The 22,515-nt window shown below is 40.9% G+C and overlaps 1 protein-coding gene across 1 annotated transcript in view; it reads right to left on the reverse strand.

The window, feature by feature from the left end:
• Window positions 1–22,323, reverse strand: part of arhgap21b (Rho GTPase activating protein 21b) — a 37,116-nt gene extending 14,793 nt beyond the window's left edge. The window contains 8 exon segments of the mRNA XM_073491020.1: window positions 938–2,519; window positions 6,993–7,047; window positions 7,133–7,211; window positions 7,696–7,788; window positions 13,412–13,433; window positions 13,605–13,784; window positions 20,931–21,130; window positions 22,120–22,323. Of these exon segments, the coding sequence (XP_073347121.1) occupies window positions 938–2,519; window positions 6,993–7,047; window positions 7,133–7,211; window positions 7,696–7,788; window positions 13,412–13,433; window positions 13,605–13,784; window positions 20,931–21,002 (2,083 nt within the window). The 5' untranslated portion in view covers window positions 21,003–21,130; window positions 22,120–22,323.
• Window positions 22,324–22,515: the final 192 nt, after the last annotated feature.

Here is a 22,515-nt window from a genome sequence, read left to right on the forward strand (position 1 = left end):
GCTCCTCTATCTCCATACTGTCTTGCCTCCAGCAATGTAGCTATAGCGATGCTCTCATCACACCACACAAGAAAATATGCTGAGAGCTCCTATCAATTATGAATATTGTCTCACTGCTGAACTGATTACAACAGATTCTCTTTAAAAGCCTGAATACACCGAACATATTTGCAATGAAATTCAGACTAGGTTTAGAAATGTGTTTTTCAAAAGGGCAAAACACAGCATTCTGATCATCTCTCTAAGAGTATGAGTTCAAACATTTTATGAAAACAGCCGTTTAAAGCACCGCCAAACACTTCTTATGTGAATGGTAGGAGAGTTGTTTCGGAGATGACTTCCATTTAATCACCACAAATGCATTATGGGACTAGTACTGAACCACAATGCAATCCATCCCGAAGCGAGACCATCTAAGAAAACAATGTATTAAGTAAGAGGAGAAATTCAATATATTTCAAAAGGCTTAAGCCATCCTTCACTCTGCACCAGTTAAGCCGAATATCCCACAAAACATCTCTGAATGCCACAAAACCTGATAAATAACATCTTCCCAGGAAGATTAATTTATTTGCCATTTGCCTCTGCCATCAGTGTATGAATGTGTGTGTGAATGGGTGAATGTCACAAGTGTTGTAAAGCGCTTCTGAGCGGTCTGTAGACTGGAAAAGTGCTATTGAAATGCAAGTCCATTTAGCATTTATCACGGTAACAGTAACAGTAATACACTGAATCAGATTAACAATTAAACTATAGAGTTACACATGCTCCACAGTCCTATGCATCTATTTTGAATTGATTTCTATCAGCATCTATGGTAGAAGCCTTTCAACTAGCTACAGTATCAGCACGGCCTGTCTCCCTCACGTTACTACTGCCTGCTGCCGTTGCCATGACAACGTGGGGCGTGAAGGTTTACAACTGATTATTCTCTTACCAATAAATGGAATTGAGTCCAGAGACTCGTCCAGGTTGCTGGAGCACGAGGTGTGACATTGTTCCCCAAGGCGACGTATGCGTATCTCTCGGCGAGCATCGTTGGGAAGCCAGCACGCCGCCACATCTGCTGTAGAGTCTGCTCCATCGTCAGTTACTGCCAGAATGTAGGAGGGGTGTCGCAGAGGGCTGGGGTTCTTTCCAGAGGGGGGCTTTTCTCTAAGAACGACGCCGGTTTCCGTGGGGCTTCGCCCGTTGACCTGACTCTGTGGGTCTAGGGGAGGTGGTTTGAGGATGCTTGGCCTCTGAGGCATCTGTTTCGGGGTAGAGCACGAAGAAGACCTGTGTCCTACCAATGCTGCCTCTCTGCCTGCCTCAAAAGGCAGCATGGTTTCAGCCCGCACCCTGCTTAGGCCTTGTTGGGAAGTGTGGGCTGCGTGGTTTCCTTTGACTGCAACTCTTTGGTCAGTAAGAGAGTGTTCTGCACTTGTGCTCTTTCCAAAATGTGAGGATCTGTCTGAGAGCATGGGTGAGGAGCGGGTCTGAAGAGAATCTGGTCCTTTAGAGTACAGAGAGGGGTTGGGTGGCCCCCTCATGCCACCACTGTATCCAACAGAAGGCCTGTGGAGCATGGCGTGTCTGGGGGCAGACTGTCTGCTGGGCCTCGTACCTTGGTCTGCCCTACCATACCCTCCTCTCCTCTCACTGGGCCGAGCCAACTCTGCAGGGTCAACATAGTCCGTGGAGCGTGCCCGGGCTTTGTGCATTAGGCCATCTTGGGACACACTTCGAGGAGGCCAGTTCCTGGTTTGGTTCATTCTCTCCGCACCGAGCATGCGGTCCTGTGATGCACTGCGTGGGGCTATCTGAAAGTGGGGTGGAGGTCCTTGGTATGATCGTTCATGTGAGGTACTCCTCCGTCGTATCCCCTTAGGTCCCCAGTCTCCTCGGGGAATGTGATGAGCAGCGCCAAAGGCGGTCTGACTAGTAGCCCGCAAATTATCCAGCCTCTCCTGGATAGTCCGACTACCATGGGAATGGATTCCTTTGTTGTCAATGTACTCCCGGTACGTTTGGTAAGTGCGCCAATCAATGTTTTGATGGTTGGCTGGGTAGTGAGGTGCCTGACCTCCATATGGATGCATTCCTGGACCACTGGGATAGACGTCAGCCTTTCGCGGGTGATGATACTGGGCCAGTGACCCAGGCCTCCCCCTCACAAAGACAGGGTCCATGTAATCTATCCTATGTGCTGGACCCATTCGCCCCATGTGGGCTGTATCAGGAGGAACCACCACTGTCCTCACGCTGTCGTTGCGCATGCACACTTTCATCTGGCTTTTTGGATATGGTTGAGGAGGAGGAGGAGGAGGAGATGGGGGCACGGTGATCTCCTTGCGGTATCCATGGTCAGGGGGTGCGGTTGGCCCTCGGCAGACCTGCTCTGCGGAGTCTGTCGCCTGGGCCATGCCCGTAGGCTTACAGTCTACTCTGGGGTAGCATACTGGGGGTGGTTCAGGAATGTGACGAGCATTTCCACTGTAGTTGCTGTGGCCACGGAGGTAGGCATCCTGGGAGTAGGCCTAGAGACAGAGGAACAGTAGTGTTACAACAGATCAGTAGAAGCTGCATTTCCAAGTGTGTGTAATATTCAACAGTGTACTACTCGGTGCTTGCAGAGAAGTCAAGCGTGATATTACAAATGCTACCGGATGCATGTGTGTGGGCAGTGCATGTTGCAGTATGAGTGAGCGGAGGCGTTAGCAGTTCAGGGGTGTCAGTGGTCTTCATCTGCTCCTTATTTAGAGTTCTCATGGTTATGTTCACTGTTCCATGACTGGATGGTGCACTATATACGCTAACATAGAAAATATTTTTCACTAACTGAGACTTAGGATGGTGTTGCAACAATATGTTTATGGTACAGCAGTCTTTCTCCACCATTCCCACCTGTATTCTCCGCAACAATGGTTTGTTGCTACTGTGATTTCCAATGTCAGAAAAAACAATTTAATCTATGGGAGAAATGAACAACTACTATAACTGCAAACTCCATGAGATAAATGTGGAATGGTGTTCATTTTTACTACACCCAATATTTAGCCTGTACTGTGACATTTTCAGCAAAGATTGTGTAATAAATCAATAATGTTCCGATGAGGCATTCAACATATTTGAACAAACATGTTAACATTAAAAATGTGCTGTAAAAATTGACAAAGATTTTGACAGGTAGCTGGTAACTTCATTTTCCCACGTCAGACTGACAGACTATAACCTCGGACAGACAGGAGGTTGCCCATCCCTCATAGAGAAAGTGCTATATTTAGCCTGCCTGATTATCGGCCAAGGTTTGGAAGCCTATACTATTTCACTGCAGATACTAATTAAACCCTTTTCAATGAATCCAAAATTAATGCTGGATATTTCTATAGACTTGTAAGCCTTGCTACATTTATCTGTTTTACTCATATCATACTGCACATACAGCAATCGAGAGACGTGTGAAGGTATGAGGACTTTGATCCTTCTACCTGGTGTCAAATTACAATCTTACATAAAGCTGTGAATGAAATCAATGCCAGTTGTTCCTCCCTTTGTGCAAACATTATTGCAAGAGAGTTCAGAGGTCACTGGCCTTTATCACACTAATGACATCTGGCAGCGAGGATGAAGAAGGGGCGAGGCTTCGCTGAGATGCCAGCTGGATGCCAATTCGAGTGCTCAATCTAACAGGTACTGCAGACACAGTCCATCGGCCATTTCTACAGTCTACACATTTGAATCACCAACACAGAGCTGACCGTTAAACGGTTAACCACGGCAACTAAATAGCAATGATGTACAACATGAACACCACATCCTGAAATGATGATGCTGACATGCATGACACATGCAAAACGAGACAGCAAGCACAACATGTCACTGTCAAGTGGATACCCAGTCTGCTGTTTGCTTACCAGATTAGTAGTTTCCAGAGAAAAAGGCTGCCGTTACAGCATGTGAAAACGACAAATCAAGGGAGAAGGGTGGTAGAGATGCCAGCAGTGCAAAATGCTCACATTGTAAAAAAATAAATAAACGGCCACAGCAATGCCTGGGCTTGACATGCTAAAAATATACTAGAGCTGCAACAGCATTACAGAGGGACGAAGAAGCAGAGATGAAGCAGGGGTTGCCACGTTACAACCTGCCTGTGCCAGTCTTTCCTGGGTGAGGTGGCAGGAGCAGAAGCTCGCCTCTCATGCTGCTGTTAAGTCTCCATGGTTCTATCCATCTTCAGCCAGAATATTACGCTAACTGAACAAGGTGCCTCCAGTCTATGACTCTCTCTCCCTCCCTCTGCTATTGCTCACATGACAGAAGCAGCAGCTGCTGATTATACATTCAGCTCTGATGGTACAGCTCCCCCCTCCCACTGCTTTCTCCTCCCTCCTTTTCCCTTAGCATCAACCTGTTCAAAACACAGGGCAGTCAGCTGATTTTATCTGCTCGGTTTCAGCTCATCATTCATGCTGTTCCCTCTTTTTTTCCCTGCTCTGTATTTCCTCTGCTTTCCTAGCGTACAGTTCCCTCCCTTTTTTTCTTTTCACTCACTGGATGTACACTCTCTCCCTCTCTTTGCTAAGCAACTGCTGCCTGTCTCCTAGCAGTCAGTGTGTGCTGCCTCCTACAGTGTACTGTCATCCTGCTTGCATCTCTACTAATCCTCTTGTTCTTAAGGACAGCCGTCGTCAGTTTGCCTGCCAACATTAATAGATTTTTTTTGTGTGGCTGTTGGCTGTTTACTGTGCAATACTGAGGCCAGTGTTATCACAACACACGTGTAAGATACAGAGGACTGTGTAAATGGGTGGAGAGGAAAAATGGCAAGAGAGGGGGAGGACCTAACAGAGAAGAAGGGTGGAGTAACAGTCCATTGGTCATAAGAATGAAGAAAATTAACTGATAGTAATGTGAGAGGAGGGTCATGAGGATGTGAATAATGTTTGATTTTCTGTGACATTACAAGTTTAATTTTAATTGACTTATGATTGAATATCATTCTTAAATAATTAAGATCACTGACACCCTTTTTAGTGTTTCAGATGAATATCTGCATGCATATATTTAGGAGGGTGTGGTGCTTAAAGAGAGAGATTAGTGGTTGTTACAACAATAGATATTGATTATACAATTCCAGATGCAATACTCCTAAATAATTCATTGATTTATCTATAAAGTTAATTATGAGGTTTCAATCTGGACATAAAGGATCCACAAGGGAATATTTCACGTAAAGCAACAGCCAGACTCTATTATTATATAATTCATAAACAGGCTATCAGATAACAATAAGCTCTTGGGAGAAGATGGATGAGCATCCTGACAAAGCACTTAATACAACGTGCTATAGATATGGAACAGATGAGTGCACATTCGCTTTGTACTGAATGTGCAGGATGCACAGTAGCTGCAAACAGCTGCCTGCAGCATGCATTAAAGGTTAATGAAGAGATCTAAAGTGCTCACAGGTATGGGGGTTTATCTCTGCAATGGAGGAGGTATTTAGGGACAGAAAAACCGCATTACATTTTTTTTATTTTCTAAAAAATTTTGGCAGAGCGAGGTGAGGATGAAGAAAGATGAAGACATCATATGAAGCCTGATTGGATTAGGGGTGAGTTAGAAATGTCAAACAATTTAATATTTATTTTCAGAGATGAACATTGTGTTTTTAATAAGACAATTACAACTTATATATTTAATGACTAAAAAATGATAGTCAAACTAGAAAAATAACAATTGTGTGAGGACCACATTAGAATCTCTCCCCTTTTATTTTGTTTGCACTAGCTGCTGAAAATATGCAGCTTATATGTAGGATGTGCCAACACTACAACAATGCAACTCAGCTTTACATTTATAAATTATTATACTATAGTTATTTAAATTAACAAGACTCAACACCAGACCTTAAATCAGTCAAAACCTGCCTGATGAAGGCCTAGTAAATGTATCTTTGCAAGTTAGACAATGTTCAGGATTTAGCTTTCAACTACAGATCTACTTGGCCCTCTCCTACGCACATGTCTTATGAAATAGATGTACAAGGTATTTTTTCAATTTATAATATTTTTTAAATGGTATTTCTTTTTTTTTTACAAAACATATTTTTTTCTGATTATCAATCTATAGCCTGAAGTTTGCTTATTTAACATTCTGTATTTTATGAAGACATTCCAAGATAGTTTTGAAGCTTTCACGGTGGAAGTGGAACAGCAACTGTATTAGCCAACTGTTTCCTTGAAAGCCGTCATAGTTACCACAGTCATAATGGAAAGTGCATGTCACTACACAGTCACCTGATGATGACATAAACATTAGTTACAAGAAAAGATCTTTTTCTCCCTTAATATCCTTGTTGGGTTTCCATTTTCCAAAATTAATCTCCCTTCTAATTTTGTTGGTTCTTTTGATAGTTAGCAGAAGTTAATCTGCCTCTGATAACGAAACACTGGGGCAGTCATATGTAACCCAACATGTGAGGCAGTGATGTTTATTGCCTAAAATATTTAGGACTTAAGATGCAGTCAGAGTAATGAACACAACAACTTTTTCTACAACTCAGCTGTTTAATGTAGGTCTACTCCATATAGACCTGAGTTTGAGGACAACTCTTTAGCAAAAAAAAAACTTCTGTGCCAGTTGCAAGTCATAATATATAATCTATACGAATAGATGTGTCCATGATATTATGTCGGTGTAGGTATTTTAGATGATGCCCGCTCTGCCAATCCAATTAGGCCATTTCCGCAGTAGTGCCAGGAGCGAGTTGAGGACAGAAATGCTGCTCTGTCCTGATTAGGAGGCCTAGATAGAGAGCTCTGATGGAATAGGCAGGCTGCCTGCATCTCATGACTACTGCCTCAACATGAACACCTTAAACTAGAGCAGCTCTGTGAGATCAGATTTAGTGAAGATTATTGTGGGACTGGAGCAAACAGGGTGCAGTTTTATAAACACATTTAAGACAGAGCTTTTCTGTTTCAAAAGGGTGGTAACGAGAAACTTACCAGTTGCAGAATATCCTCATCTTTTGGCATCACACAAAGTTCAAGAAATTCACCACTGTTGGGGAATGAAAAGAGATTTAAAGCAGGGAAAATACACCAACTGGCCAGTATCATCCATACAGATATATATTTAAACTTACCTTTCTTGGATCAGGGCTATGACCTCACAATAGGCTTTCCCGATGATGCTCGCTCCATTCACCTTCACTAGTCGATCACCTGAAAGACGTTAAAACAGCAGTAATGACATCAGTAACAGAGAGAGGCAGTAAAAGACTGCAGGGTGTTTTTCTGAAGACAGGTTCATTCACCTCACCTGATGTTGATGTTTACAGTTACTGTGCTGATGGTTCTCTGTATCCACTAAGACATAAAATCACTGGGGATTCTACTCAATAAAAGGGGAACTAAAAAAGAGCACTTTCCTGCAACTACATGGCCCCTAATGTTTTGCTTCACAGCAGGAGTACTGTCAGGCCACTGCTGAAAAGTGCACTCCTTGCACTTTTTTCTCTTCTGCTTGCAAAACTCTGAAACATCAGTGCACTAGCTTAGAGGAAGTTTTCTGCTCTGTGTGACATCATTTACAGGATCATGCCTGGGATGGTGTAACATCATGACTACTGAGTACTTACAACATCCCAGAAAATCTCTTATAGATTTTGGTTAAAGAAGGACCGCAGAGTTTGAAAATGTATATTACCTGTACAAAGACCAGCTCCGTGAGCGGGGCCACCTTCCTTCACTTGCTTCACGAAAATGGTGTCCATTGGTTCTAGCCTATTCCTTTGTCTCCCTGAAAGAAACAGGTCAGTATACATTATACAACAAGTATACAAAGAAGCATATAAAATCAGCTCGTTTTACCTGAAGTTTTTTTTCCTACAAATAAAGCAAGGATATAAAAAAACACAAATAACAACTTCATATCTAATACAAGAAGCGCTAAACTGAAGGTTCATTTACAACCGCTCACTTGCACCAAAGCTGAACCTGAAATGTGAAAAACAACACCTTCAAACCCTACCAATGAGCACCAGACTGAGCAGTAAATTGTTCCATGACATTTAGGTGAGAAGAGAGGCTGTGCTTCAGAATGAGATAGAAACTGGGAGGTTTGTCACAAGGTTTGGAGGCATGTGAATCAACATTATGACAGCAGAACAGACTGTGGTTTGGCCAGTGCGTGCCCACATTATACCGGCTTTGAATAGATGTGATCATTAATAGGTTCAGAGAAAAGAAAGATCTCAATAGGGGGAAATGATGTGGTTTTAGGGAGGTGGATAAAAGCGGCTAAAGAGAGGAAACCTGTTTGCTCATGCTGCTCCTGTCTCCTAGCAGCTGCATGGCTGCAGAAAAAAAGAAGGAAAGAAAAGAAAGAGGGAGGGGGTGAGAGAAAGAGACTGAGAAAAGGTAGAGTGACAGTGTGCTCAGCTGCACAACTCCCACTCTTTCCTTATAAACTGAGAAATAGCTCTGGGCACAGCCAAAGAGTGGCTAAAATCCTTCCCCAGTAGTTAACATTCTGGTAGTGAGTCAGTGCACGATGGCTCACAAACTACAGCGGTTGGGAAGGCCAGCATGACAACAGGCGTGAGAGTTTTAAAAACAAATGTAGTAACAAAAGTTGTTTAAAATTGCTTACATGATCACTTCAAGAGTTTAAGCATTATTAGTGTCAAATGAAACACAAATGAATAGGAAGCCAGACTTTTGGCGCTGTGAAACACACAATATCACCAGCTGTTTTTGAATGTTGTGTTTTAGGCACTGGAGGGGGAAACAAGCAAACAGGTGGCTTAATATTACTCTGTGGTTAATTAAGCAATAATAATGAAAAAATTATGTGTCAACCTTTGAAATCCTCACAAAGACAGACGGACTCCATTTTTCTCTCTTCTACACACAAGATTACTCATGCAGAATCACATCCTGGGGACTCACATTATGTAATACTGCAACAGGAGTCCCATATAACTACAGCAAAAAGACATGCTCCCTCTGGTGGCATACAGTAGAGCTGCATCACCATCACCATCTCCACAATGGAGCTTTTCATATATGAGCCAGCTCGAGCATTTAAATGTATAGTGGCAGGCAGCAACTCAGTTTTTGCCTTTGCTAGCTTACATAACTTGAGATAATACAACTGTACAATGTGTACAATGGTGCTTTCTTCTTACAGTACTCTAAAGCAGTCAGACTAGATTTATCTTTGCTCTACAAGACTGCCCTAGGCAATAAAAATGTCTTCTTTATAGTCTGCAGCACCACCCAACATTAAATATCATACATAAACTTATCACCTAACTAGCGTTGTTGACACCTTACCATTTTTTTAAAAAAACACTTAACATTTTTGGGAATGCTTTTTGTTTGCTAAAATTACCCAAAGTTCAAAGATCAACATTGTTTTCATCTGTCTGTGTTCAGGACAGAGACACAAAAAATGTTTCTTGAAAACCAGAGAAAACCCTGTGCAGGCAAATTAAAACATTGCCAGGTTTCATTTGCACTGTTTTAATCACTTGGCAAACACAGGGAGATTAGGCTTGGTAAAGAACATGATATGCCTGAAGTGACTACAGTTGGCTCATGTTTGTCACTGTAAAGCCTATAAAGACCATTTTAAAAAAAAGTACTGCAGACTGATTTTTGAAAAAAAAAATCATCTTAAAGCCTTCATTAAATTACCTCGTTTAAAATTCAACACCAACATCGACGCCTGAGCACTTAGAGCAACGTCAGGCTACGAGTCAGCTGTAATTGAGGTAAAAGACAGCCTTTCTCCATGTGAAGGAGTGAAGAGTTGACAAGAAATCATTAGATCACAAGTGCACCCAAACTTGACCCCAGCGTTGTGACAGAGGAGCTTTGTATTGGGAAGCAGCAGACTCTAATACAATAAGAGAATTGATGGTGCTGCTGCACTGTGGAGGAATGAGAGTGTAAAACTCGTAACTCTGATGCAATACTTGTATTCATAAATCCATGTTTTGACACATATTGCCCTCTTCAGTATAAAACCACAATTCATCTGAATGATCAGTTGTGTCCAAGGGCTATCATCACAATGACGTCATTAATCTATTCAGGAAGCAACAGTCAAAGGAGGAGATGATCCCATGGCTTAGAGACTGTTGTAAAATACAGAGCAGTTCCAAGTTGTTGTTTGGTAGATACAAGATTTTTTTCTACACACAAATGTCCAATACTGAACATAATAAGAATGTTTTGCCCATGAACAACCCATTTCAACTTTCCACACCTGCTATAAATGTTCTTACAATTCTTAAATGTCACATGGACATGTGTAGCATGTGTAGTATGTATATTGTTATTAACTTTCTGAGCTGATGATACAGCCTTTGTAAAATTATTAGACCCACTCTCAGAAAAAGGACTTATTAGTTACCCTTGATATACTAGTAATTAGTATTAGTATATTCATATTAGTATTAGAAGAATTAGTATAAAGAAGACATTGCATTAGATGAATTAGCAATATGTCAGCGGGCTCTCTCCTCATTCCTTTTGATTGCTGCTTATTGCTAGCCAGCATCTCTATTTCTTTGGTGTGATACTGTGAACAGACTAGCCCAGTCTGGACTTAAATTCATCTCAGGTCGTCTTTTTTTTTTTCCTTCCTCAATTCTGGCTTCCTGCCTACCAGCCCTGTGTCCAGCATTACGCAACTGCCAGGATTCTTTAATATTCTCGGGCTTACTCAGACCGAAACAGCAAAGCTCCAACCTAAAAAGTCTAGGTCTTCTACAGTGTTTTAGTTTTGGGTCGGAATATAAACCATTACTGCTTTAACTGGAGCTGGCTCTCCTGTAGTCTATCATAAAGTTTTAGTCTGGATGATAAGCAAGCTCTGTGTTCAAGCTCCAGCACTTCCCTGTTGTTACAGAAATCACAAAGGAGGTCACATAAACAAAAACTCAAATTTGGAACTGGGACACCACATAACACCATTTCATCATGTGGTTATGGAGAGATGTTGCAGAAACAAATCATTTTTACAGCAGTCTCTATGTTGTGATGTCCAACAGCCTGCCTGTGTCTTGCTGGATAAGTGTGCATGCGTGTGTGGCTATCTACTCGACACGCTGCGCACATACATCATACACAGCCCATTCAGGATTTTAATTGGATGAGAGCTACAATTATCATTAGCACTGGACAGCGAACAAATTCAAGCATGTGTCGGCGAGTGTGTGCAGATGGCCATGTGACTGATGTCTGCTTTCTAACAAGGGGTATATTTCATGTCGTACTACACAACAAGCCAACATGATCCATTGAACCATACAGTTAATCAACTGGGTCGCTTGGTGACAAAGCATTTTAACATCAAGAAATCTTGATGGATTTTGGTTATTATTTTACTGCTTAGTGTATCTGACTTTAAAAATACTGCTTTACAGTCATATGACATTAATATCTGAGCTTGATTATCTTGTGTGTCATTAGTTATACATGCCTTTACCTGTTAGAGTTGCCATATTTCATTACTGATGATTTTCATTTATCAATTTTCATGGGAAAGTATCTTCTCAGAAGCACCAATAATCCTGTATTGTGTTACATGTCAATGCATATTGTGCAATTCGGTAAAACATACTGTGATCTTGACAGTATCACTTCTTTGCCATTTCACAACTGCACATGGCGAGCACTGAGGAAAGCTGGAACAGATTCATGGGGTTTTCCAATGTGTAATGAAAACAAAGGTATTACTTGTGCAAATAATAATTCACTTCCTCAACATGTGCAAAAGGAATTACAGTGTTGCTTTCCTGTACAATTTTCCTCCCCAAGAAAAATAAATGTCTGATAGAATTACCGACGTCCACCTGGACGAATTCCAGTTACAGCAACCTCTGCGTGGTGAACAAATGGCAACAGACTAAACAATGTGTTAAGCCCACAAACAAGCAACAGGGATATCAACTCAAAGTTAAAAGAGAAGGAAAGAAACCCTATCACAAAATCTAAATAAAATATACTCTACTTAGGAAAGCCTAATTAAGTAAAGTGAATCTTTTTCCATCTTTCATGAGGAATTTCACGTAAGATTTCACAGTTTAAAGCTTCCCTTCTTGGCAACCACACAGAAATACTTTCAGACTTACAAATTGCTGGACAAAATTCAAATTGTGATGCATTATAATAACGCAGTGCGCACACACACACACACCTGATTTAAATGATCAGCTGGTAATCAAGCTCTGCTGAAGTCTGATAATGACCTATATGTTTGGATCAGTTGTGTTGGGGCAGGGAAGCATCTAAAACAAGCAGGACACGAGGCCTGCAGGACCAACCCTGGCATAAAGCCTGACACTGGTCAAAACTGAACATCATAGACATACTAAGGGAAACATATGACCATCATATGTTCTCTGGATGTATATAACTTAAGTCAAAAATGATGAGCTCTGTGTTCAGCAAAAGCAGAGTCATGATAAATGCAGTTGTCATTTCTATAAAAACATCAAAGTTCAATGGTATGTATACACATTATTAAACTTAGGCTATCACCAACATAAACCTTGGATAACTACAATTGTAACTTGAATTGATGGATAATAGAGGAGGTGCTTCCAAAGAATTAGAAAGTATTGTCTACTTTCCTATGAAGTACGCAATAATATCTGAGTCATTACCCAACCTAACAAGTCACAAACTAATGGTTCTTAGTTGAATTGATGGGTACTACTGGATGTTTTTCTTAGTGTTTCAGTCTTTAGTCTCTCAGTTATTACCTACTTATTACTAGTGGTCATTACTGTATAATATGATATTATTTACCATATTTACAGGGTACATACTTTCACATTAACTGGCTGTAAAAGGAAGGCATACCGGACTGGAAAACTTTTAAAAATGACCAGATTTTATCACCTTTTAATAACTTTTTTGCGTTCTTGTGAAAAATGACAAAAGGAGTAAGAACCAAAACATTTTTTTTAAAATACTGGGCATGCCAAAATGGTGACCGAATCAACATTAACTTCTGCCAGAGGTTTGTCCCTTATGAAAAGGGAAAAACAGAACTGTATGAGAATAACATGGGGAAAGAGGGTCAAACACATGCAACCCAGTAAAATTGAGGCCATCTCTTTCTGACAGCCTTTCTATGGTAGGGGAGAAAAGCAGCAAGAACAACAAAGTGAAACAATATGAAGAGGTGGGTCGGTGCAGGACAGAAACAGGTGGTGCTGACCAAACCTTTCATGCCTCCACAAAGGTCAGTGACACACAGGAGCTACATTGTTCTCATCGCATAAGGAAGCAAAGAGAGTCAAAGAGTGGATGGATTAAGAGTCATTAGAAGTCAGAGGCACTGCTCTGACTCAGCAGTGCTGAAGGGCATGCATGACGAGGAACAGTTGAGTGTTTCTGCTTACCTCTGCGGCCATGATCTTCCTCCTGTAAAAACACAGAAATACTCAAGTGACTTTGGTGCACATGGTAATAGAATTTAGGTTATCAGGCTTTTTGTTGACTCAGTGTAATCTTACGTGATGCGTAAATAATACTCAAGAGTATGAATCTCATGAAAGCGTCTGACAAGTTTAATATCAAAAGTCTGAAATTTACCAGGAAGCAGTGCATGGTCGACTCCGGTGGATACACGATGAAGTGGCGCAGGGTGAAGCCGAAGCCTTGGGAAGTTCGACGCAAAAGCACAGTTTTAGGTCTCGGCCATGAGAACTCCTCTTCTGTTTGGTATTGCGCTGCAGGAGAATCCGGCAAGCTTCTCCACTCTGGAGATTCATTCTACACAAAGACAAAAGAGGAGAAAAGAACTGAAATTAAGAAGTTCTACTTTCACTTTTACACTGACAGTAGATCTGAAAAAAATTTAATGAAGAATTTTGTGAAATCTTGAAATTGAAAGTGTAAACACTGGAAAACACCAGTTCGAAAATCCAAAAAACAATGTATCTAAAACTATAGCACAAATAAAGCCCCATATCATTCATAACAGGTGAACATGGTTTAGAGGAGAATGGGAGAAATGTCCCTAGCTGAACAGTGTTTACAGTCAGGTCATGATACTCTATTTTCACAGCTGGAGAGTAGAGCATGTCAAGCTTCAGGGCTTTAGACACCCACCCTTGTGTTTACTGGCTATTTATAGCCTCACACCTTTGTGGTATCGTGTGTGCGGCAACACCCCCCTTTACTCTGAACTCCCTGTATCATATTCCCTGCTCCAGTACAACTTTCAGGAACACCTCTGTTCAAACAATCTTGTATTTCCACAGTGAAAAAGTATTTTTCCTCACCCTGTCTCAAACAAACCCTCCCCCTCCCCCCTGAAGCATAGACTGTTCCCCACAATGTGAGGAATTTGATGAGCTTGCATTCGCGCTATCTCTGCCTGGGCAGATATGTTGAGTTAAATGTCAGTAAATCAGCGTGAATTACCTGCCTGTTAACATAAACAGAGATAAACCACCACTAACAAAGAATTTTGCAGGAGGTTTGTCTACTTGTAATAAATGCAGTTACACAACAAAAAATCCTGAAAAACTGAGAAAAGAGGAATAAATAAATCTGAACAGCTCTCCCACTCGATCCAGCTGTTGCAGGGAGTAGCAAATGAGCCAAAACCACATTTAAAAAAACAAACAAACATGAACAGTTTGCTCACACCAACTTAAAACCACCATCTCATTCAACTGCCTGGAATATGTCACAGGATGAACACTCAACCTGACACTCACAGGTTCATGAGAAATACATTGTGTGCCTGGAGGTCTGTACCAAGTTAAAGCATGTTACTCTCTGCAGAAAGTTTCAATGCTTCTCAGCAAACGGCAACATGATTTTTAATCATATATTCCAGAAAGAGGCAATAAAACAAACTACTTGGATGAAAATGTATTTGAAGTAACAAGCACAGCTTTCGAATAGATATATAGAGTAAAAACGTACATACTGTAGAGCGCATGGACCCACTGCACTGCTGTGACTGGCTGGGAAATAGAGCTGCAGGTGCAGCTGACACCCATTTAAGTTTGATGAAACTAGCAAAACAGGTTTTACTGTGCATAACTAAGCTTTGGCTTTTCTGTGATACTGGCACTCTCATGCTGCAGCCTGTGTCTGTACGAGTTCTGGGTGCTTTAATGCAGCTAGAAAACACTCAAATCCAGACCTGGAGACGTGCTTTTGGTGATATGACAATAGATCCACTGGATGTTTGAAATGCCTGCATAGCTTCCCTCATGTCTCCGGGTCAAGCCAATCCCAGTCTACTGGAACTGATTTAGCAGCCAGTGCAACGGGGCAATTTCCAACCCTCTGATCTTTAGATCTGGACGACAGCAGGGGGGTGTGGGCCTCCTGACAGACGCATGCCAAGCAGTGTTATCATTGCATAGTTAATACTGCTGCGACATTCCAGGTCAATAAATTCCAGACCAACATTTCCCTCACTGTCTTCCTTTCCACTTATGTAATAAAAATCTTTTAAAATCGTGCCATTAAAGGATGGAGAACACAGCAAGGCCCTGGTGTAGATTAATAATGCTTTCAAATAACTGTGACAGAAGGTCAAAAAGGGAATCAACACAGAGAAAATTATGAGATTACTTACAGAAAATGGTCTAAAAGCACATGAAAGGAACACCCACATCAAAATACGCACCTGTCCTCTCCTGCCCACAAATGAATGGCTCTCAGCCATTTATGAATCACCAGAATGCTAGACTGATATTTACACTGGGTGAGGCAGCTGGGAGAGAGTTTTCAGAAAGCATTTAATCTTCTGCTGGAAAGCGCCTAGATTCAAGCAGTGACCAGTCCTGTGTCTCAGAGTGGGAACAGTAATTTCAACCACCAGATCCCAGTTATTCTGGTGATATTCTAGGTTTTTTTGGTCAACAAATCACACAGGAAACTGCCTGTGTAGCAAAAGCCTGATATAGTGTAGATCATTCCTCTATTCCATAAACGTCTGTTGATGTCCAAAAACCATTAAAAACACATTAATAAACCAGTGCAAGGATGTGCTCTGGTTGATATGTTTCTTCATCATTCTTTATTGAGTCAATCCACTTACATCATCCTGCTGCCATAAATATATTTACTAGTACACCAAATGTGAATTAATCTGCAGCTGAAAATAGTTCCCATCAAATGCACTATTCGAATGACATGCTACAAAACTACAGTGCCCAGATGTTTTAGGACATTGCTGAGCCCTTTTTTTAAAATTGAAAGTACATTTGCATTAGACAAGCAGGAAAGTTGAAAAGACTTAAGGCCCAGACAACTAGTTGAGGTGAAGGCCCAGAGTTGCGTCACCTCACGTCACCTGTGTCTCAGCCAAAAAGCTGCACTTGAACAAACCGCAAAATTTTCAGCTGACAGCCAACTACCTTGTACGTTCTGCACCTGCATGAGTGGAAATAATTCTCCAAGCCACCAGTTGGAGAAGCTGCCAACAAAGGCTGACTAGTGCAAATGTTGCGGGACACACAGCAAAAACTAGGGCCACAGACACTCAGCGGCGGCCCAGAGATTGCTTAACGGTGGGCCTGGTGTCAAGGCCCTAAGACTGTTGATTTGGGCTTATGGGGATCTTTCTAGCTTTATTCTGTATACACATCTCTAAATAACAAAACACATAATGGCATGAGTACAACTACAATGTCAGTGTTTTTATTAGATTTCTGCTCTTCTACATGGATGGCTACCATACAAATGCATGGAGATGCCTGTCATGGACAATTTTTTGAAAAATCTTATTAGATGCATTTTGCCATGAGCAATGAATACAAATCCAGACCCACTGAGATTGAAGCTCTTCGAATTCTATTCTTGTCCAACAAATCGTGCACTGTTTGTATCATATTAAGTGACATGGTAGTACATGTGGTCATTTTCAGAGAGATTATAAGGTGACTACATCTGTGGTTCCCTCACCGCAGAGATTAGAGGGCAGACAAAACCAATACCTCCTACCAACATCAGACATTTTAGGGGAAACACTGTGCGTGCACAGCTGTTTACACACCACAAATGTTGATGTCTAGAGGCCATGTGCACACTGAAAAAGAAACTGGAATTTCCACCATTTTCAACAAATATTATAAAAACCACACTGCATGGACTGTATGTTTAAAAAACCTCTGCTGACATCACCAAATGACACATTACAAGCACTGCATGACATCAGCTCTCAAACATCGGTACATAGCCTTAAAATGTGAAGAAACCTAGTTCTCTGTGGGCTGCTACATTCTACACCACATCCCATCCAAACCAAGCACTTAACTGTGAAAAGCCTAAGATAATGATACAGAGGGCCACTGGTGAGCCCTGGGCGTTCCAGCCTTTTAGTGTAAGACAAGGTTAGGGGCATCATTACTTGGCCTATGTATGGTCGTGGTGTGTTTTGTGCAAGCCGCACTTCTAGTTGTAACATACAAATGGGACAGAGAATTGTCATGTGGTGGCTGTTCATGAAGGGTGTCTTTCCAAAATGCTTTTTCATTAACATTCTTTGAGCATCATTGTCCAAAAACAGAAAGATGACTTAAACTTCCCTGGTGGCTCCATGAGGGGGGGAACATGACTTGTATTTTACCAGTTGTAGAGTTGGACGAGAACCAGTTTCATTCAAAAACTAAAATGTATGTTCATAGTTCAGAGATTCAGAGACTACTACTTGCTCTAATACTTGCCTTTAACCACATTTCTGATGACTTTTGTGAAAGTACAAATAGGCATCCCTACAATGTTGTTGGAATACAGATAATGGGGTATTTTGTTCAAAATATTGTGAAAATTGATTTTGTCATCTTAGCATTAATGACGTGCTTTTGAGGAGATTTCAAATTTTCAAGAAATAAATATTGTGTATCAGAACATAGCCTACAAGTATAGAGTTATTTTTTTAAGGCCAAATCACCTAGCCCTATTTGTGATCCTTTACAATATGTCAGCCAAACACTGATTCAACGCTATGACCATTTATTTTTCTGGACAAAGAAACTGCCCATCCAAAAAGGGGCTGTCATAGGCAAATACTGAAAGTAAAACTGTGTTTCAGCATATAAACAGATAATCTAACAACTGCAGGAAATGGTAACACTGGATGAATTAGAGATATGCATCATCCTTGTATAAGTCTAAATGCAGAATAAAAATTAATTAAAAAATAAACATAAACAGGCCAGCAACTATGCCTTCTCAGAGAGAAATAGTGCTGTAGTGACAAGACACCTGTCTGATTTATTCAGCCACAACACTGGACTGTTTAAACATCCCCACTCTCATCTGTGGGATTAAATTACTGATGCCTTTGGTTTCCTGAGGAGAGCGATTTGAGAAACACAGCTGTTTATTTATTTTCCTCACAAAGCTCTACCAAAGCTGTGCATTGAGCACTTGGATTGGAAGGATGGATTTAAGATGACATAGCTGTTTTTACCGCACAGAATCTGTGCACCGAGGAAAAATAGAGTCACATCGCCTATCTCCTATGTTTTCCCTTGAGACATTGCAGACAAAACCATAAGGCCACAGGAAGTAACAGACTTCTTCTATCCAATTGACTGTCAATTTTCCCTTCCGATTGCCATCAGTAAGCCATACGATGCCTGCACAGGGGGTTCTGTGAAAGGCAGCCAGCCTAAATGAGATAAACGCTGAGCTTTAATGAGGCCAATAATGGGGGGACGGGGAGGTCTGTTTGTCAATAGACCCGTACAGGGCTTAGTATGGATCATGCTTCATCATCCAAAACAGTAATTCATCTCACTCTCATTTCACAACAAGCTGAATGCATTCCTGAAAAAAAGCTCAGGTCGACACATTATATGGAAAACACAAATAAATCATATGATGTAGTTTGATACAATAAAAGGCTCTAATAGAAAATCCTGCTACAGATATATCACACAACACATCTCTGGACTGAAAACTCAATAACTGACCAGAGAAAACAAGAAGAGGAAGGAGACTTTCAGAAAACCCTGTCTGCCATTTGGATTCAGCTGCAATGTTTGAATACCATGCACTATTCAGCTGATAAAGCAGACAAACACTCCAGTGTAGAGGGAGAAAACAAACCACAAGGCACAGACAAAATCTTAGATTTTAAAAAAATATAATTACATATTATTATATTATTATTACTATACAAGCTAACAGACAGGTCATCATATTATCATAGAAAAATAGGCATCTTATAAATATGACTGAATACTATTTTCTGTGATACAGCACTGTAAAATTGTTATTTTTAAAGTGTTTAAATCCACTTTGAATTCAATTTTAAGATCTCAACTCCTGCTCATTTAAAACTACTTTTTTGTTGAAGTTAGCTTTGTGTTTCACTACATTTGAGACAGTAACCAATCCTCCTCCTGCAATAGCAACAACGCCATGCTTTCTCTGAATAAAAACAAAGGCACACCCATCTATCATCCACATCTCTGATGACTGAACTCTGTTAGCTGAGGCAACCTTACGCTGTTTTTTGGGCTTTTTTTTTGCAAAAAGTGAATTAAAAAATCATCCAGTTAACAAACTTCTGAAGTCATTAATTCCACAGTGTCATCATTTCCAGAAAATCCCAGGACCAAAACCTCCAGGGGGGTTTCCGGCTCAAAATTAGCACATGAATTGGTTTGTGTGGTAGCCTTATTAGAGGGGCTGCTAAAAGAAGGATTTCCACTGACTGCACTGCGCTGAGGTTTTTCCCTCACACCGTACTATCATTTAAAAAAAGAAAACACTTTAAGATAGAACATTTTTCATAATGAATACTAACACGGCATACTGCCTTGAGTACTTTCAGGGAACATGAGCACAGTTTCTGCATCAGAATTGTTAGGTGCTACTACATTCATTCATTAAACCTATTTAGAAATTGTGAGGCTGTATCCAGATTGACGTAAATGCAAAGGTAAGCACATCATCTCAGTTTGTTTTGTTTGTTTGGCTGTGACACACAAGACACAAGCTGTCTCTTCAGCATGGCTTCTGAATGACATCTAGCTGTGTTTAATACCAAAAATCCACTTTCAGGGCTCTAGAAAAACTCAAAAATATAAACAAATTAAAAACAAACCCAATAAAACTGAGTCTATTACTCGCTAAGTGACTTAATATCTTCTTGAGTACCAAGATATGCTTTGCTCTCCTCAATGGTCTAAAATCAAATTTAGTTTAGTACATCGAGTCTGCTAGAAGTAACAACATAAGGAGCTTTCAATCCCTCATAAACAGACTATTCACAGAAAAGCAGGGAGGCTTAATTGGAGAGCTGAATATTAGATTAAAGGCAATCGAGAAAATGAAAGAAAACTATGGATTCTATAAATAGGCGCCCTTCCATTTCAAAGAGTACGGGCTGGCTACCTAGTTTACCATTGAAGGTCCTCATTCAGGAGACAAGCTTTCAGAGGAGCAGATGGTGTCCTGTCTGGTTTTACAGGGGTCACAGCTTAAAATCTGGAAGACGGGGTCTTGAATTATCTGCTTCAATGCCATTGTCTCCTCCCACTTCCTCCAGCGATGAGTTTGATTAAAATTTCTAATATAATTAAGAACAGATCTGCGACTGAAACCTGTAATCGACAATGATCCACCCAAGTAAAAAATGGGAGGCATAGACAAACTTCTGGCATATATCTGAGAGCTATGATTACCAAAAGAAGCAAAATAATGAGGCACTGGTGAGATAAAGAGCAAAACAATGCAACAGGAGTTGTTACAAGCACAGACAGCTGGGCCAAAGTGTCAAACACATTACTACCCCCACACCAAGACCAAACTGAGAAGACGCAGAGACCAGAGAGTCAGTTGCCCCCAAAAATCACTTTCATGATCACCATTTGAAAAATGTCATTCATCATTTGACAAATAATACACAAAGTCTGGGGTTGGAGTTGTTGTGTTTACCTCACAGAAAGAAGATCTCGTTTGTTGTCTCTCATCATCTTCACAAGAATGAACCCAACGTGATGCCATCATTCAAATAAACTTAAAATCCAGTTATCCGTGATCGGCCACATCGAAAAGGTAGCTCCAGCAGGATGCAAGAAAATATGTTCCACTTTGTCCGATTTACACCTCCATTCTTGCTTGATTCATTAATCCACCTGTTATTAAAAAAAAAAAGAAAAGAAAAGAAGGGAAGAGATAGATGTGTTATTGCTGCATTTTGTTTTGTTAAAGTACAGACATATCTTAAAATGAACTGCTCAGATATGGTATCTCAAAACAGTTAAAAACCAACATGAATCAATACCTCTGTTGTTGAGGCACCTAATAGTAGACCATCCGTGCTTAATGCTGGACAATCAACATTATGCAACAGGTCCTAACATAAAGCTATTTTCTACCAGATGCTTGTGTGTCTCTTGTCTGACTTAAAGCCTTACACCGAGCCTGGCTTGGATTGATTATATCTATAACTTGATGAAATGTGAGCACAACTTCGTAGTAACTGGTTCAAAAGTACTCTTAATAATAATAAAGTACACTTTATCGAGTATCACCTTAAGTTTCGTGGACATGCTTAAGACACATCGTCACGGCGTTATTCACACAACAAGAATACCAGCTTGTTGTCATCGGCATGAAGCACAACAACGTGGAGAGTCAACACTGCATAATGAATGGCCAGCAACAAGTGGACTACGGACGACATAAAGGTCCGTCACATTTAAAATTAAGTTACAACACACCTACACAACCGAGAATATAAGTTGAAGCACGAGTCGCTTAAAGTCATTACAATGGTTTCGATAGGACAACCCCACTTGAACGTGTGATTTAAAGATGGTGAATTTTGAATTTCTCTTGTTTGAGATCGATGGTCAACTCGAGCAGAGCGTGTCGAGCTGTTGTTCTCAGGCGACCAACAAAAGGAGCTTTTGCTTTGTTGTTTTTAAATAAAATACCACCACCACAAAAAAAAAAAAAAGGTTAAAAGGATGGTACGAGCTGTCGCGGTCACTTTCTGCGTTACACACTACGTGAACGAGTAAAAGCTTGTAAAAGTAGGCAAAAGCCAACAACCAACTGCGGCAACAGGCTTGCTAACGCTGCGGTTAGCATTAAGCTAACGGAGTTAAAACAAAGTTACCTGTGTAGTTGTGAGGAGTCCTACAGGCGGGCAGCGGCGGCGGCGGTGGTCCGTAAAAGCGAGTAGATGAAGTAAAATCATAGCGTGGGAGCACCAGGACGGTCAGGCGTTGTCATAATTTAATATACTTTGAGTACAAGCGTCTTCCCGGTGATTATTCCAACCCCACTCAGGGGAGGCGCATGGTGTAGTTTTGTAGCTGGAATTTTTTTTTTTTTTTTCGCTTCCAGCGTCCCCGACTCTCTGGGAGTCCACCTTCGGTCAACAGGACACTCTCGGCCAATCACAAGCGGCGTTGTATTCGAGCGAGCCAATCAGGCGCGAGTTTACAAAAAAAAAAAAAGAGTCGCCGCTCGCTGCACTGCTGAAAAGGTGGTGTGTTTTCCAAACCGTCTC

This window comes from Pagrus major, chromosome 21, assembly GCF_040436345.1.
Source record: "Pagrus major chromosome 21, Pma_NU_1.0".
Classification (NCBI taxonomy): domain Eukaryota; kingdom Metazoa; phylum Chordata; class Actinopteri; order Spariformes; family Sparidae; genus Pagrus; species Pagrus major.